This window comes from Triticum aestivum, chromosome 1D (assembly GCF_018294505.1).
Source record: "Triticum aestivum cultivar Chinese Spring chromosome 1D, IWGSC CS RefSeq v2.1, whole genome shotgun sequence".
NCBI classification, from domain to species: Eukaryota; Viridiplantae; Streptophyta; class Magnoliopsida; order Poales; family Poaceae; genus Triticum; species Triticum aestivum.
The window spans coordinates 423,595,207-423,611,672 of NC_057796.1; the positions used below are offsets into that span (position 1 = coordinate 423,595,207).

The following is a 16,466-nucleotide window of genomic DNA, read 5'->3' on the forward strand; positions in this document are numbered from 1 at the left end:
CACATATCACCGTGAGAAACATTTTAGTTAAGGGAAGAAAAATGGAACAAATGAAGAGTGCTTTAAAAAGCCCGTTGCAACGCACGGGCATTCTACTGGTAAACATAACAATCATGTGTTTTTTCTACTTATAATTTTCAAATACTCGCAAATGGCCTAATGAAACGTCTAAAAAAAAGCGGCCCTAAAATACCGCCACGGTGCGTCCTGCGGACCGAGCCAGGGTTTTACGGCCTCCACCAGTCTCTCCACCCAGCGAAACCCCCAAATCCCCCTCCCTCCCGCACCGCCAATGGCGACGCCGCCGGCGCCATCGCCGTCGCCGGTCAGGCTCCGGCTCGTGTTCGACAAGACCCGCCTCCTCCGGCGGGCGCAGAGGGACCTCCGGCGCTGCTGGCTCCTCCTCCGGCCCGAGCTCGCCACCGTCGCCGACCTCTCCGCCCACGTGGCCGCCCGCTTCCGCCTCCACCGCTCCTGCCCCGGCGGCGTCGTCTTGACGGTGGGACGCCCTCCGCCCTCCCCTCCTTCACCCTTCCGCATTTGTGTGACGCATGGGGCTCTCAGTCGGGGACTCCCCGTACACGAATGCCCGAGGGTTTCCGGGCAGTTCCTAGATTCTTGTGGATTTTCCCCATCTGTTTTTGTCGATTCTTAGCTTCCGTACCAGGGATTGATGGATTGTCTCTCTGCGCAGATGGATGGATTTGCCTTGCCGCCTTTCGAGTCGACCTGTATCTTCAGGGACAAGGATATCATAAGGTATTCGGTCGAGAATTGATTTTTCTTCCGTTGAATTTAATGTGGTATCTGATGTAACATTGTGGCGTCTGGATCTCTGGGTTCCGGTTTTGGGGGAATCGATGGGTTGTGGGCTTGTGGCTATGCAGAGCACCCATGTCAGATTCACTCGGTGCGCATGCTATGTCTCACTGTAGGGGTATCTGCCATTTCTTCTGGAAAAATGAAAGCCCCACAGATTATCACCCCGAGTCAAATCTCATATGCCCATGATTGAGTGGGCTGTGGACATACGAGACATCTGCATGGCAGTTATCCCCATATAACTGATGCTTGAAGTGTTCGGCATGATATAAGTAAATTATATGTTATCCTTGAAGAGCTAGAGTTTCACATGAATGATGGCATTCCGTAGGAGAACTCTCCTGTGTTTTTGGACGTAGCATGTTGTTTTCCACTGGCATGTTGAGTTGTATACTTATATGGGGATGGTGAGGAAATTTGTGGTGAACAATTTCCATGTACACTTTTACTTGGCTAGGAAAAAAACCTTTTCCATCTAGTATTCCAGTTTCAATACAACCATTCGTGTAAATTGTGGAAATGATGTTATTTACAACAATGCTACCATCCCATCTCCTTGGATTGCAGGGTTCAACAGAAAGCTTGCAAGAGAATGGTACACCATGACGATGTACACTGTATTGAAGATCCCGAGAAAGTAGAAATGCGGCCGCTTCAGACTGATGATAAAATCCTTGCAATTGAGTATCAAATTGACTCTAGTAAGCACCAAGAAGAAGATGTGCATTGTGATCATCAGCCTGAAGAAAATGTAACATCCAACCACAATCTAGAAAATGGGCATACAAGCTCCAAGAGGAAACGGAAAGATGAAGATGCAAAAATACCTGAGAGCTCAAGGTATCCTCCTTGTTTGTTACCATATTTTTTTGTCCCGTTTGCCAACTAAGGATTACCACTCAGTCTGTAATTTCGTAAGTCATAACAGTAAAAGGCTATGTACCCCCCCGCCCCCGCCCCTAAATCGATGATTACACTCCCATTTAGATCACATCTGGTTTCATGGCTGCTTGCTTCTCCTATCCCGTGTTGCGTTCTGTTCAAGTGATTCTGCTACCCATCTGGTGATGCAGGAGAAAGAAACAGAAGAAGGTAAAACACATCGGGTGCAGCAAGGTAGATGATATTTGCCAAGATCAGGGTTCTCATGGTTCCAAAGAGTCGAAGCCGTCCACCATTGGTATTGAAGAAAAGAAGGCTGATATTCAAACTGAATGTACTATTGAGTTGGATGGAAAGCAAAAACCTGACAGGTAATATATTAATTTTCTTCTTTCCGCCCCATCCGATAAACAAGTTCTCTTCTTCCTGGTAGTGGTACTACCAAGGATCATGGACGGCAAAGTACCAATCCAAGCAATAAAATCAATACTAGTAAATGGTGCTAAATTGGTTTAAATTACATGATTATAGCATATCGAGTATATCACCACAACATACTTTGGATATACTCGATATGCTATAATCTTTTGTGCATTAAAGGTGTACGGAGTTCCATTGTCCCTTACCAAGAGATAGTGATGACATGTCATTATATTTGCATAAACTGCAAGAAGCTTTTTGAACATGGCATTTTCTAATGATTCAGCATTTATCTCTGTTACACCATTTTAAAAACTGTTTTTGCCTTTTTGTAATGGCAGTTATTTTTATTTTTGTTTCTAGTTATATATGTACAACAGAATGTGAGCATTAATACAAAGTACGTCCTAGTTCATTTAGTGGTATGTACATGTATTAGCAGTAATTCTGGTTAAAAAAATAGGTATTATCATGATACACTAAGACTTATTGACTCCCTTGCAGTCTTTTCATATTGTTCACGCTGGAGTATCTTAGAATTAGTGTCATTCTTTTTCTGTTAGATCTTTGCGAAAAATTAATCTTGGAACATTTTCAGGTGCAATAAGACCGAGTTGAGTTGCGAAACTGAGGTGGCTGGGCAGACAACTCAAATTCCTAAAACGGTTTGTGTAATCTGCATTTCTGCTTTTAGAGAAATCCAGTGATTGGCTCTATCTCTGTTAGTTTATTTGGGCTGTAAATATTTTCCTCATCAACTTTCATGTTTCTTATAGTTGGTAAACATTATCATGTATCTATAGTACGTTATGAGACCCAAAGTTCTCAAAACTGATCTAAAGATACCACAATGACGGATCATTGTAAATAATAATAATAATCTTATGGCCAGGTTGGGCATTGCATCGCTAAACGTAGTAATAGAAAGTATCTGTTCTTGGCCAAAATAGACCTCAATTTTTTCCAATATATTCTACTGCATTTTCATTTATAAAATAAATATGTACGGCAGATGCTACTTGTAAGATAAGATATTTAAATTGCCTAGAGATTTAGATGGAGTTGTATTTCCTTCTCTTAATTTGATTTAATCTTTCGGCTTTGATAAGACAATAGATAGGACTGGATCATGCTCCTTTAGCTCCTCTTTGATATGCTAATAACGGGCATACTAAAATTTTGAAACAGAAGCTATGATGTAACAGTTTTTCTGCCTCTGCATTTTGGTTAATTATCACATGTATTTTTGTTTTTGTTTTGTCCTGTCAGAGTCGAAGTGCTCGTCGTAAGAAAATCAAAAGGCAACTTAGGAAGCAAGAGAAAGAAAAGCTGAAAGAGGTATTTTGGTAACGATTTTTTGTGTTCTCTTTCGACTTCACATGGTATCTTTTATATCCTTATTACTAGGGCATGTTGGGTAGGAATTCCGATAACACTGCAGATTTGTGAACCACTGCCACTGCCAAGCTTTGTTGGATCAGTGGCAGCCAAAGAGATAAGTTGTTTAAATAGATGTTTGAATAATCTCACTAGTCACATCCACATGTGGACCTTTTCAAATCAAGCCATGCTCTTTCCTTAAATTCTACCTTTTCCCAAGTCTCTCAAGAAGACAGTCGGTGAGTTGATATTAGAGTCTATCAAGAGTTTGAACCTGTAGATTGGTAAGGCAATCGTTATCTAAGAATCCGTAGTAGGGTTCATTAATGATTTACGGTTGTACTACTTTACGAGCATTCTGTAACTCATGTTACTTCTGAATGCTTCATTCATCCTCTGAACCCAATCGTCTGGTGATGGCTTCTCTCCCCTCTCATCCCCACTTTATCACCCAGATTCCAGTCTCTCCCGGACACAGCTCGCTAGCCTATCCAGCTCCGCTCTCCCGTGCGAGACCCACCTTCTCCCCGTGGCGCTGCGCTTTGAGATCATCCTCTCTCACCCATCCCGATCCTAAATCGCGCCATGCAGCCGAGCCACGGAGAGCTCACCCATGGGGACGGCTGGTGGCAGCCGAGACGAAGGCAACAGGAGGAATCGCGGCAATTGTGGCAGCTGTGAAATGGGCCTCCACGGGGAGGGCTCCCGGTGCTGCAGCAGAGGCGGTAGGAGGAATGATGTTGGTTGTTGGTTGCAAAACAAGGTCTGTTCTAAACTTGCACGTGGGGCTGAAAGAGAACCTTCATGTATTTCAATTGGTACCCTACTCCAGTGGCTCTAGATCTCCCATGCGATTAGCACAATTGTCGTACCTAATATGGTCTCATATCTATTGTAGGCATAAAACATAAATGGTGTTAGCCAAACATATTAATCCACAATGTATATTTGTAGAATGTGGACTGCCAGGAATCAGCCAATGCTGCTGACTGTCCATCCTCAAGCAATCACAATGATCTTCCTTGCCCGTCAAGCAATGAGAATGGCCCTCACTTGAGCCATGAAGCAGAGGAGGAAGAATCTGATGCATCAGAAGATATTGTTCCAGTTGTGGTTCGTCCTGGTCACATTCGCTTTGAGCCAGCAGGTATTCCTGAGCCCGTGAAGAGCTAATTGCTGCTAATACGATTTTCTGCATTGCAACAGTTGATTTGTCGATTGGCACTTCACTGATAGTGTATCTGTTTATCATCCCCATTGGGAAAGAAAGCTTGTACGAATTGTAGTGCTCCTGACTACACTGCATGTGAGCTTGCACACATGCCATTATGCATGTCCAAGCATGGACACATTCTATGCTCTGTATGGTCAACTGGAAAATGTTTTTTGACATCTTGATAATAATTTGCTATTATTCAAGTTTTTATTATGTTTTGTTGTATGAGCTGCTTGTCTGCTTGTGTCCCGCCTCTTGACTCTTGAGTCATACTTGAAGCTCAAAATATAGTGAAATTATTACGACATTACTTTCATAGTTTTTGTGGTAGAGTTATTGTAGTCATTCAGTGCAATTTGACATTCATAAAAGAGGCAAACGATTTATGTTGTGTTTTTCGGGAAAATACCTATAATTTGCATCGTGGACCAATTATCTGCTTATTTATACCTGAAAGGGGTGGATCCTCAAGGCAGATCATTGTGCTAAGTTAGGAAAGTATAAAACAGTGCTGCTCCCAAGCCTATGAAGTTTGTTCCTGAATTGATCTTCTGAGAGAATATCCAAGGAGGATAGTCTTACCGTTGCAAAGTGGCACTGCTGGTAGATTGTGTTGTTCACTATGTCCACAGTCACCATTAGTTGGATTCACTGTGTCCATAGTCACCATTAGTTGGAAATATTAATATAGTTGGTTTGCTTTTTAGTTACTTAGTCGAGTTTATTTATTTTTATAGATTGGGTGTATTAGAGATAAGTTCACTTGGCATTGGAGATCTGTCCTATTAGGTCATGGAAGGGACCGCATTGCATCTTTGCTTTTCAGGCAAGAACAATGAATTAGTTTTCTCTCTCAACATCTCTGTATCTCAGATTATATCCAACCTTCTCTGAAAACCTTTATCCCCTTCAAGCAATGTCATCTGCCCTCTACTACACAGTAGGTACCACTATGAACCAAGATTTGTATCACAGTGAGACTAATTAAGGGTCAACCACTAGGCTTCTAAATTAAAAATTTAGGTTGGGCTGCCAGAATAAGCGGGGTAGGGGGCAGCTTATTTTGGCAGCCACCCATAAGCCCCTAACGAACTGGCCCGGAAGTCAGTTGTCTAAGTGGCTATGGAGCTATATATTTTTTCTGTGTGAAACTGTGAATCAACTATATTGCAGTTCCATTTTCCCTTCATGAGTTGTATTTTTTTAAACTTTTCTAACAGTAATATAGGAATCATCATTCTTGTGTTATAGACATCATTGTACAAACTTCAATCCCTACCTGAATAATCATTTATTTTGTTTAACACAGAATTATTTGTGTTTATAGGTGAACCAAATACGTCATCAGCGAAGGAAGCACAGGTTTACTTGCTTCTCTTTGTCCTTTCTGTTATTCATCATGGAATGCCTATAATGTTCAATCTTTCTGCAACAACTAAAATTTGGGGCCTATCTATGTAGTTACTGAAACATGTTGCTTATCCCTCAGTTCAATTGGATGCGTTGTTCTGCCCAAATGTTTTTCAACAGACAACAGATGCAAAGACCTAAATGTTGACTTGTGGATTAACTTCTGATTTTGTGCTACATCTATATTTTTATTTCATTAGCTTTAGACTCAGAATTACTATCTAGCTTGTTAACACATTAATTAGTACTCCAGATAGCATATTCCTTTATAAGAAATTTAGATGTGAGGCTTATTTCATCCCGATGGGGTACAACATTCAAGAAGAAACCGCCCACTCTTTCAAAACATTGTGGGAACAACAGATAAAACACTTGAAAATTTCCCCTAAAAAGCTACACCTAGGAAGAGAGTGTGAAGTCAACAAGCAAAGAAATGGAGTGAACTTTTCCTTTCCAGATCTTCCAATGTGGGCTGAGTTTTATTCTGAAATGTTAATAGTTTGCAGAACATCATCCCTTCCCCATATGTTTTTTACAGATTTTTTTAAAGCCTTTACAGGTGGTTCCCCCTAGGGTGTTAATGATAGGTTCTTCCACTTTCCACGTTATATTTAGCCCAAGTTTCATGGGGTATCCAGCGCATGTACGCGAAGAAATATATAATGCAGATTCGTAAAATCTAAGAAGTTAGATGTAGATTTGAATTATGCATTATCAAGATGACCATTTTACGTACTTCCTCCGTTCCTAAATATGAGTCTTTCTAGAGATTCTATAATATGGACTACATACGGAGCAAAATGAGTGAATCTATACTCTAAAATATGTCTATATACATCCGTATCTAGTTCTTATTGGAATCTCTAAAAAGACTTATATTTAGGAACGGAGTACATGAAAATGGGAAATAGAAAAAAAATGTTTAAGTTAAGTAAAATCAGCATCAACTTCACTTCCCATTGATGTTATGCTTGTGGTTGCAGGCAAATTTCACGTGGGGTGGAACCATGAGCAAAAAGAAGGGACAGAAGTGGGGAATGAACAGCTCAAACAAGAAAAGTGCTGATACCGGCAATCTTGGGAAAATAGTTGGAAGTAATACTGAAGTTAACCATCTTGTGGTAGATAGTAGGGATGAGGAAAATGTTTTTTCTGGGGCCAGTAATCAAAAGGTCGATGAGATCAATCATGATCTGTTAGCAAAGGAAAAATCTGTTGCTGAGGAAGGGAAGTCTACCAGCGAACCTTTGGACTTTGAAGCTCTGTACCCCCTAACACGTCTTCCAGTGGTATTGGTTTCTGTTAGTTGCTTTGCAGAAGTTGATTATTCTTAAGCTGTATTTTATTTGTCTAGTTTCATTCTCTTTGTGAGCATACCTATTTTTTTTTTCTGTTACAGGAGGGAGATCTGATTGCTTATCGATTGGTTACGCTGTCTTCCTCGTGGTGTCCGGAGATTTCTTCGTATCGGGTATGACACAATTTCTACTAGAAGTTTCAATTTCTTATGGAAGCACTTCTGCATGGGTCATTTGTTGCTTCAAACATGCGAGGGCAAACATGAAAGCAAAACGCATCTTAAATGTTCGAGCCATCGGCTGTGCTTAAATATGGGCAACCTATGTTTCATCATTCTACACACTGTTTCAGGTTGGTAAAGTTCTTGTGTATGATCTGATATCATTGCGCATCATTCTGTTACCTGTTCCGGAGCATCCAATCATCACGGAGGAAATTACATGCGAGGACGAGTCAGATACTATGATGGTGGATACGTCACCCTACAAGGAAGATGGCTCCTTGGAGGTAATCACTCACCCATGTTCAATTTCCAATCTAACCACGTGCTCAAACCCGGTGAACATCACCCTCGACGTCTACTGCATGCAGATCGAGTACTCCAACCTTCTCGATGTAAGACTAGTGAAGGGCAGCGAGCCGGTATCCGCAGACCTTAGCACTCCCATTAGAGAAACAGGGAAGGAAGGCAAATCACCGGTCGGAGAACCAGTCGCCTTGGACGAAAACAAGGGCAAAGTTCATAGCCAGAATGGAACCTCGGTGCCAGCCTTGGACAAAAACAAGGGCAAAGTTCATAGCCAGAATGGAACCTCGGTGCCAGATGGCAGTAAAGGCCCAGAAGCGCCACCATGCCCAGAAGCGCCGCCAGGTATAGACCGATATAGCTAATCTCTTCCTCTACACCTAGCAGGTCTTGCTATTGTACGCTGATTTAGAAACGACGGTTTTTTTGCGCAGAAAACACGCGTGATAAGGCCTGGGAGGCAAGCAGCGAGGTCCCAAACGGCAAGCCTGATGATGAAGCCGAGGGGAACAATGGGTGGGGAGCTTGGAAACAGAACGCCAGCACCTCGGCGTGGTCGTATAGAGCGCAGAGAAGCACCGCCCTTGGTCCGACCCTCGCGCTTCTGAGAGGCAACAATGGCAGAGGAGGTGGCAGGGGAGGCGGTAGGGGAGGCGGCAGGGGAGGCAAACCCAACAACCGGAAGTACGGCAAGTGATGATGTGTTAGCACGGCGCGTTCGGGAGTTGCCGGGTCATTTTGTATGCGATGCCTGGCCGAACGAAGATGTCTGTTAGCAGTTGTCAAACCATTTGGTGGTGAAACAAGATAATGTATGTTTAACTGTCGGTTTGGAGTTTAAAAGACCGCGTAAATGCAATTGATCATCCTGCGTTGTTGGGGGAAATAGTAAGTGATTATACCCGGGGCGCAAAAACAACCACGAAGCGAAAACGAACAAACACATCATGATCTGGCCGTATTTCTACAAGCATTTCAAAACCTGCCTTTATAATTTAAGTTTTGCAACCGGATTAATATCAACACTGTTGCATCAGAACTTCCAGAGTTTTACAGTAAACGCCAGTGCATCAGAATCAGATCAATGGGAAGAAAGACAGCACTGTAGTTCCGGTTCTATAGAACAGTGAAATAAACATCCTAAATCATAAGGAACTGATGTCAGATAATGTGTGATTTCGAGCGAATGCACCATCCACCGTCAAATCAATAGCACGAATTGCGATGTTGACAGTGGCGTTGTCCTCTGTGAGCGTTCCCTCGCTAACGGGAGAGTTGTGAATGAGTCACTCGCCTTTCATTTTCACCAGGTCGAGGGAGAGTTGTGACCTTATCTCATCCGTGAATAATCTGTCTTGACTCCAAGCGACGCTCAATTTGTCCACTTGTCGTTTGCTTTGAGTTGTATGCGGTTGTTGTTTATACGGTTGTCGTCGCTTTATAAATATATATAAAGCGGAACGAAAGCCGTTTTCGGTAGATACAATGTATTTTCCATGTGTGGAGTCACTATATAAAACTGTCTCTTATAACATTCTAACGAATCGATTGAAGACAATCAAAGTGAGTGACTCGGTCGTACGTAACATAGCTAATTAACACGTGGCGATCTTAATAAAACTCTAAATGATGGAACCAAGAAAGAAGAAGGAAGGAACAAGCGAAAGAAGGAGAGAAGGAAGATTCCAAGGAGCAGCGCTGCTGGGGCCATCGAGGTGCAATGCATCCATGCATGCATGCACGTCCCGCCTAATTACCGGCTATGCTTGCTTGGAAATTTCGGACAAATTAAAAAGGACGTGATGGTGAGGTGCAAATATTGACTCACGTGCGGCCTCATCACGTACCACCATTTGCAGCAACATAATTAATCGTCTCACCCAGCTAAATTGCAGCCAGTGGAGTGTGTTATGCTTGGAAATTTCAGAGTGATGCCAGACGACGAATGGTGGATTGGTGGTAATAATATGCCAGATGGTAGCCACTGCCTAATTCAGAGCGAATATGACAAGGTCAGGTGCAATGGACCTCAACATTGACTCACGTGCGGCTAAGCTCGCTCACCGTTTGAGTGCAGTGGAGTGTACACCACTACCACCCTCTGGCTAACTCCCACTTGATCATACTTAAGTTGGCTAGCTCAGCTACAACGAGTAATATTACCACCATGATTTTCCATGATCACAGATCCGCATATTTCGGTGGGGTCCGAAATACTTGTAACCCTGAAATTTCGAGCCAGATTCAATCTAAAACTTACTGAGTTTTGAAAACTCAAAATCCGAGAGAATTTCTGAAATTTCACGTATTTCAGCGACGTCCAAAAGGTTTTCGCTTCCGAAATAAAAAACCTTGGCTGCTACTATCATCTTCTTTCACAATTGCTGTAGTGTAACATTCCTGCATTTTGTGGAGCCCCGGCAAAGCAAGGCAAGTAGGCAGGCAAAGGCATCCGGAAACAGTCGGGAAACCAGGAAACAGAGCATTTTTATATGATCCCAATATTACCCTCCCCTGCTTCGTTCTCTTCCCAACCAACTCCTGTCGCCGGTATAAAAATCATGGAGGCGCGCTTCCGGTCGTTTCAACTTTCAACTCCACATCAACGGAACATTCCATGGCCGATCCAAGCAGCACGTGCACGCCTTCTTCTTCTTCCACGTCGCCGCGGCTCACCACCGGCGTCGTCAACTTCTTGGCGCGCCGTGCCATGACCACGCACCACCGAGCAGCAGCGGCGGCAGCAGCAGCATTTCCCCTCCACTCGCCGGGCTCCTCCACCGGCTCCGCCGACTCCGTGCCGTCTACGTGGAGCACCTGCCAGCACCACGCCCCGGCCACGCCGCCTCCGCTGCCGTTCGACACCAGCGACGCCGACGAGAAGCTCCTGCTCAGCATGCTCTCCCGGCACCAGGGCGCCTCCGCGCACGGGGCAGCGGTGGAGCCGCTGAAGCAGGAGGCCACCGACGCCGCGGTGGACGCCGGGCGCGCGTTCCGCGGCGTGCGGAAGCGGCCATGGGGCAAGTTCGCGGCGGAGATCCGGGACTCGACGCGGAACGGGGTCAGGGTGTGGCTGGGCACGTTCGAGAGCCCGGAGGCGGCGGCGCTCGCCTACGACCAGGCGGCCTTCGCCATGCGCGGCGGCGCCGCCGTCCTCAACTTCCCCGCCGACCAGGTCCGCCGCTCGCTCGAGGGCGCGGGGGAAGACGTGCGCGGCCGCGCCCACGGGGTGTCGCCCGTGCTGGCGCTCAAGCGGCGGCACTCCATGCGGAGCCGAAAGGCCACGGCGTCGTCGCCGTGCCGCAAAATAGCCAAGTCCGCCCGTGGGCGGCCGGAGGGCGTGGCGATGGAGCTGGAGGACCTTGGCGCGGAGTACCTCGAGGAACTGCTCGGCGCCGCCGACGGCATGACGGCCTCGGCCTCCGGTTCATGGCGCTCGAGCAATCATTCCATCTGATGCAAGAAGAGAGTTGGCAACGATGGATTGATCGCCATTTGTGTAGTTCTTTCTTCGGTCTCCCCTTCCCTGTTGCTGTTGCTGGTCGGGTCTCGTTCCAGAATTTAGATAGCTTCTGTAGGATTGAGAAAAGGTTTGCTGTTTTTGTGACAAATGTTTGGGTTTGAATCCAGTCAAAATGAATGCATGGTTGTAGATAGTTCATAGGCGCCAAGTTCGAATTGTGTGGCTTGGGTCGCTGTTTTTTTTCTATTAAAAAAGAAACACAAAAGGTACATGGGATTGTTGTTAGTTTTTTCCAGTGGCGGGTAAAGTGAACTGAAAACAAGATGCATGCATGTCCTGATCGACCAGGTCAAGTCCAAAGTCCAAACATGCCCGCAAGTCGATGTTTGGTGTCAATGTTTTGTGTTGGTAGCAGTCCATGACATCTATCTAGAGTAGGGTTTTAGGCCTGACCTAGACATCATATCCAAAGTACTACTCTAGAGTCTAAGGCCTACAAGGTTCAACAGAAGATACCGATTGAAATCGCCCTAAAGTGCATTCCACTCGCCGGAAGATTCCACTCGGATATCCCAATTCCACTCGACCATGATAATTTCACTCGACCATACAAGAACCCACTCGGAACACAGAAGGCCTAAAGTCACCCCAGGATGGCAACAGTCAGGCATTCACTCCGTCGTCATAAAGACCATTTATTGCGGGCATCACCAGTAATGTTCAAGACATAACTCTCATTAAACCCCTGTGTAACTGAGGGCTGCGAGGGGCCAGACGCACTCTATATACGCCACCCCTCCCCTCTGGCACAAGGGTTCGCACCCCTTGTAACATCACATCCAATCGACAAGCCTCCGCGACACCGAGACGTAGGGCTATTACCTCCTCCGAAAGGGGCCTGAACTCGTAAATCTGTGCGTACAACCTCGCGTAGCTAGGACACTGCCTCCTCCTACGTACCCCCTACTCTTACTGTCAAAATCATTCCCACGACAGTTGGCGCCCACCGTGGGGCAGGTGTCTGAGCGACTTCGGGCGAGGTTGCAAGTTTCGATCTCCATCAACATGGTTTCCGGCGGTGGTTTGGCTCTGGGTCACGAGATCCGTCTCGGTGCGCTCGTCTTCATCGCCGACGACTCCGCCCGGCTCCAAGAAGCCTCCTCGACGTCGAGGCCCTCCCCATCCGCGGGGCGGCGCACGCGAGTGCCTGCGGCGTCCTCCTACGGTAGCCGTCGACTCAGTATCGGTCAGCTCCCGTGGCGTCTTCGCTCCCCGCCGTCCGCCGTTGCAAGCGATCCGGTCGTTCGCGGCTCCAGCAGTGGGTGAAGCACGCGGTTGCTCGCCAGTCGACCACCCCTCAAGTCATGGCAATTGAGCCCGTCGAATCCCTCTACGGATTGTTCGATCTGCCGACTGGTCATTCAGATACACTTTCCGAGTGCGAAAGTAATGATCCCGCGGCGGAAGTCCTCATGGTCAACTCCCAGCGCAGTCCGCTCGGATTCCGTCACGGCGGCGACAGCGGTGGCCCGTCGCGTGATCATGACAAGTACTAGCCCCAAGCCCTCACTGCAGAGCAGAGGGAAGAGCTGCATCGCCGAAACGTCCAGGCCCTCCAGACCCCCATCGTTGGGGAGACCTCCGAGGCTCGGGCTTTGGAGGCCGCTGAAGGAAATATGCCATAGAGACAACAATAAAGTTGTTATTTTATATTTCCTTATTCATGATAAAGGTTTATTATTCATGCTAGAATTGTATTGATCGGAAACTTAAATACATGTGTGAATACATAAACAAATACCGTGTCCCTAGTAAGCCTCTACTAGACTAGCTCGTTGATCAAAGATGATTAAGGTTTCCTAACCATGGACATGTGTTGTCATTTGATAACGGGATCACATCATTAGGAGAATGATGTGATGGACAAGACCCATATGTTAGCTTAGCATAATGATCGTTCAGTTTTATTGCTATTGCTTTCTTCATGTCAAATACATATTCCTTCGACTATGAGATTATGCAACTCCCGGATACTGAAGGAATGCCTTGTGTGCTATCAAACGTCACAACGTAACTGGGTGATCATAAAGATGCTCTATAGGTATCTCTGAAGGTGTCTGTTGAGTTGGCATAGATGAAGATTAGGATTTGTCACTCCGAGTATCGGAGAGGTATCTCTGGGCCCTCTCGGTAATACACATCATAAGCTTGCAAACAAACGACTAAGGAGTTAGTCACAAGGTGATGTATTACAGAACCAGTAAAGAGACTTGCTGGTAACGAGATTGAACTAGGTATGAAGATACCGATGATCGAATCTCGGGAGCTACTCTAGCTAATTGCTCCCACTTTCAATATGTATCCAGATTGAGACTTAGAGTCATCAGGATCGGTGTAAAAGCTTGCATCGACGTAACTCTTTACGACGAACTCTTTATCACCTCCATAACCGAGTAATATTTCCTTAGTCCTCTTAGGTAACTAAGGATAACTTTGACCGCTGTCCAGTGATCCACTCCTGGATCACTATCGTACCCCCTTGCCAAACCCATGGCAAGGTACACAATAGGTCTGGTACACAACATAGCATACTTTATAGAACCTATGGCTGAGACATAGGAAATGACTTTCATTCTCTTTCTATTTTCTGCCGTGGTCGGGTTTTGAGTCTTACTCAACTTTACACCTTGCAATACAGGCAAGAACTCCTTCTTTGACTATTCCATTTTGAACTACTTCAAAATCTTGTCAAGGTATGTACTCATTGAAAAATCTTATCAAGCGTCTTGATCTATCTCTATAGATCTTGATGCCCAATATATAAGCAGCTTCACCGAGGTCTTTCTTTGAAAAACTCCTTTCAAACACTCCTTTATGCTTTCCAGAAAATTCTACATCATTTCCGATCAACAATATGTCATTCACATATACTTATCAGAAAGGCTGTAGTGCTCCCACTCACTTTCTTGTAAATACATACTTCACCGCAAGTCTGTATAAAACTATATGCTTTGATCAACTCATCAAAGCGTATATTCCAACTCCGAGATGCTTGCACCAGTCCATAGATGGATCGCTGGAGCTTGCACATTTTGTTAGCACCTTTAGGATTGACAAAACCTTCTGGTTGCATCATATACAACTCTTCTTTAATCAATCCATTAAGGAATGTAGTTTTGATATCCATTTGCCAGATTTCATAAAATACAGCAATTGCTAACATGATTCAGACAGACTTAAGCATCGATACGAGTGAGAAAAACTCATCGTAGTCAACACCTTGAACTTGCCGAAAAACTTTTTGCGACAATTCGAGCTTTGTAGATAGTAACACTAGCATCAGCGCCCGTCTTCCTCTTGAAGATCCATTTATTCTCAATGGCTTGCCGATCATCGGGCAAGTCCACCAAAGTCCACACATTCTTATATATGGATCCTATTTCAGATTTCATGGCCTCAAGCCATTTATCGGAATCTGGGCTCATCATCGCTTCCTCATAGTTCGTAGGTTCGTCATGGTCTAGTAACATGACTTCCAGGACAGGATTACCGTACCACTCTCGTGCGGAACATGCTCTGGTTGACCTACGAGGTTTGGTAGTAACTTGATCTGAAGTTTCATGATCATTATCATTAGCTTCCTCTCTAGTTGGTGTAGGCATCACGGGAACGGTTTTCTGTGATGAGCTAGTTTCCAATTCAAGAGAAGGACAATTACCTCATCAAGTTCTACTTTCCTCTCACTCACTTCTTTCGAGAGAAACTCCTTCTCTAGAAAGGGTCCATTCTTAGCAACAAAGATCTTGCCTTCGGGTCTGTGATAGAAGGTGTACCCAACAGTTTCTTTTGGGTATCCTATGAAGACGCACTTTTCCGATTTGGGTTCGAGCTTATCAGGCCAAAGCTTCTTCACATAAGCATCGTAACCCCAAACTTTAAGAAACGACAACTTAGGTTTCTTGCCAAATCACAGTTCATACGGTGTCGTCTCAACAGATTTAGATGGTGCCCTATGTAACGTGAATGCAGCTGTCTCTAATGCATAACCCCAAAATGATAGTGGTAAATCGGTAAGAGACATCATAGATCACACCATATCTAATAAAGTACGGTTACGACATTCGGACACACCATTACGTTGTGGTGTTCCAGGTGGCGTGAGTTGTGAAACTATTCCACATTGTTTTAAATGAAGACCAAACTCGTAACTCAAATATTTGCCTCCGCGATCAGATCGTAGAAACTTTATTTTCTTGTTACGATGATTTCCCACTTCACTCTGAAATTCTTTCAACTTTTCAAATGTTTCAGACTTGTGTTTCATTAAATAGATATACCCATATCTTGTCAAATCATCTGTGAAGGTTAGAAAATAACGATAGCTGCCGCGAGCCTCAACACTCATCGGACCGCATACATCGGTACATATTATTTCCAATAAGTCAGTAGCTCGCTCCATTGTTCCGGAGAACGGAGTCTTAGTCATCTTGCCCATGAGGCATGGTTCGCAAGCATCAAATGATTCATAATCAAGTGATTCCAAAAGTCCATCTGCATGGAGTTTCTTCATGCGCTTTACACCAATATGACCTAAACAGTAGTGCCACACATATGTTACACTATCATTATCAACTTTGCATATTTTGGCATCAATATTATGAATATGTGTATCACCGCGATCGAGATTCAATAAACCATTTATATTGAGTGTATGACCATAGAAGGTTTTATTCATGTAAACAAAACAATAATTATTCTTTGACTTAAATGAATAACCGTATTGCAATAAACATGAACCAATCATATTCTTGCTCAACGCAAACACCGAATACTATTTATTTTAGGTTCAACACTAATCCCAAAGGTAAAGGGAGTGTGCGATGGTGATCTTATCAACCTTGGAATCACTTCCAACACACATCGTCACTCGCCCTTAACTAGTCTCTGTTTATTTTGCAACTTCTGTTTCCAGTTACTACTCTTAGTAACTGAACCAGTATCAAATACCGAGGGGTTGCTATAAACACTAGTAAAGTACACATCAATAA

General features: G+C 44.6%; 2 protein-coding genes across 2 annotated transcripts; both read left to right on the forward strand.

The window, feature by feature from the left end:
• Positions 1–208: 208 nt before the first annotated feature.
• Positions 209–8,821, forward strand: LOC123182581 (coilin). Its single transcript, XM_044595211.1, has 13 exons — positions 209–499; positions 695–759; positions 1,390–1,662; positions 1,896–2,075; positions 2,723–2,789; positions 3,394–3,462; positions 4,459–4,651; positions 6,048–6,082; positions 7,114–7,419; positions 7,530–7,601; positions 7,781–7,936; positions 8,021–8,300; positions 8,390–8,821. Exons 1-13 carry the CDS (start codon positions 293–295, stop codon positions 8,650–8,652), a joined length of 2,166 nt encoding a protein of 721 aa, XP_044451146.1. The 5' UTR covers positions 209–292; the 3' UTR covers positions 8,653–8,821.
• A 1,737-nt stretch (positions 8,822–10,558) lies between these two features.
• LOC123172575 (ethylene-response factor C3-like) lies at positions 10,559–11,615 on the forward strand. Its single transcript, XM_044589530.1, has one exon. It carries the CDS (start codon positions 10,573–10,575, stop codon positions 11,410–11,412), a length of 840 nt encoding a protein of 279 aa, XP_044445465.1. The 5' UTR covers positions 10,559–10,572; the 3' UTR covers positions 11,413–11,615.
• Positions 11,616–16,466: the final 4,851 nt, after the last annotated feature.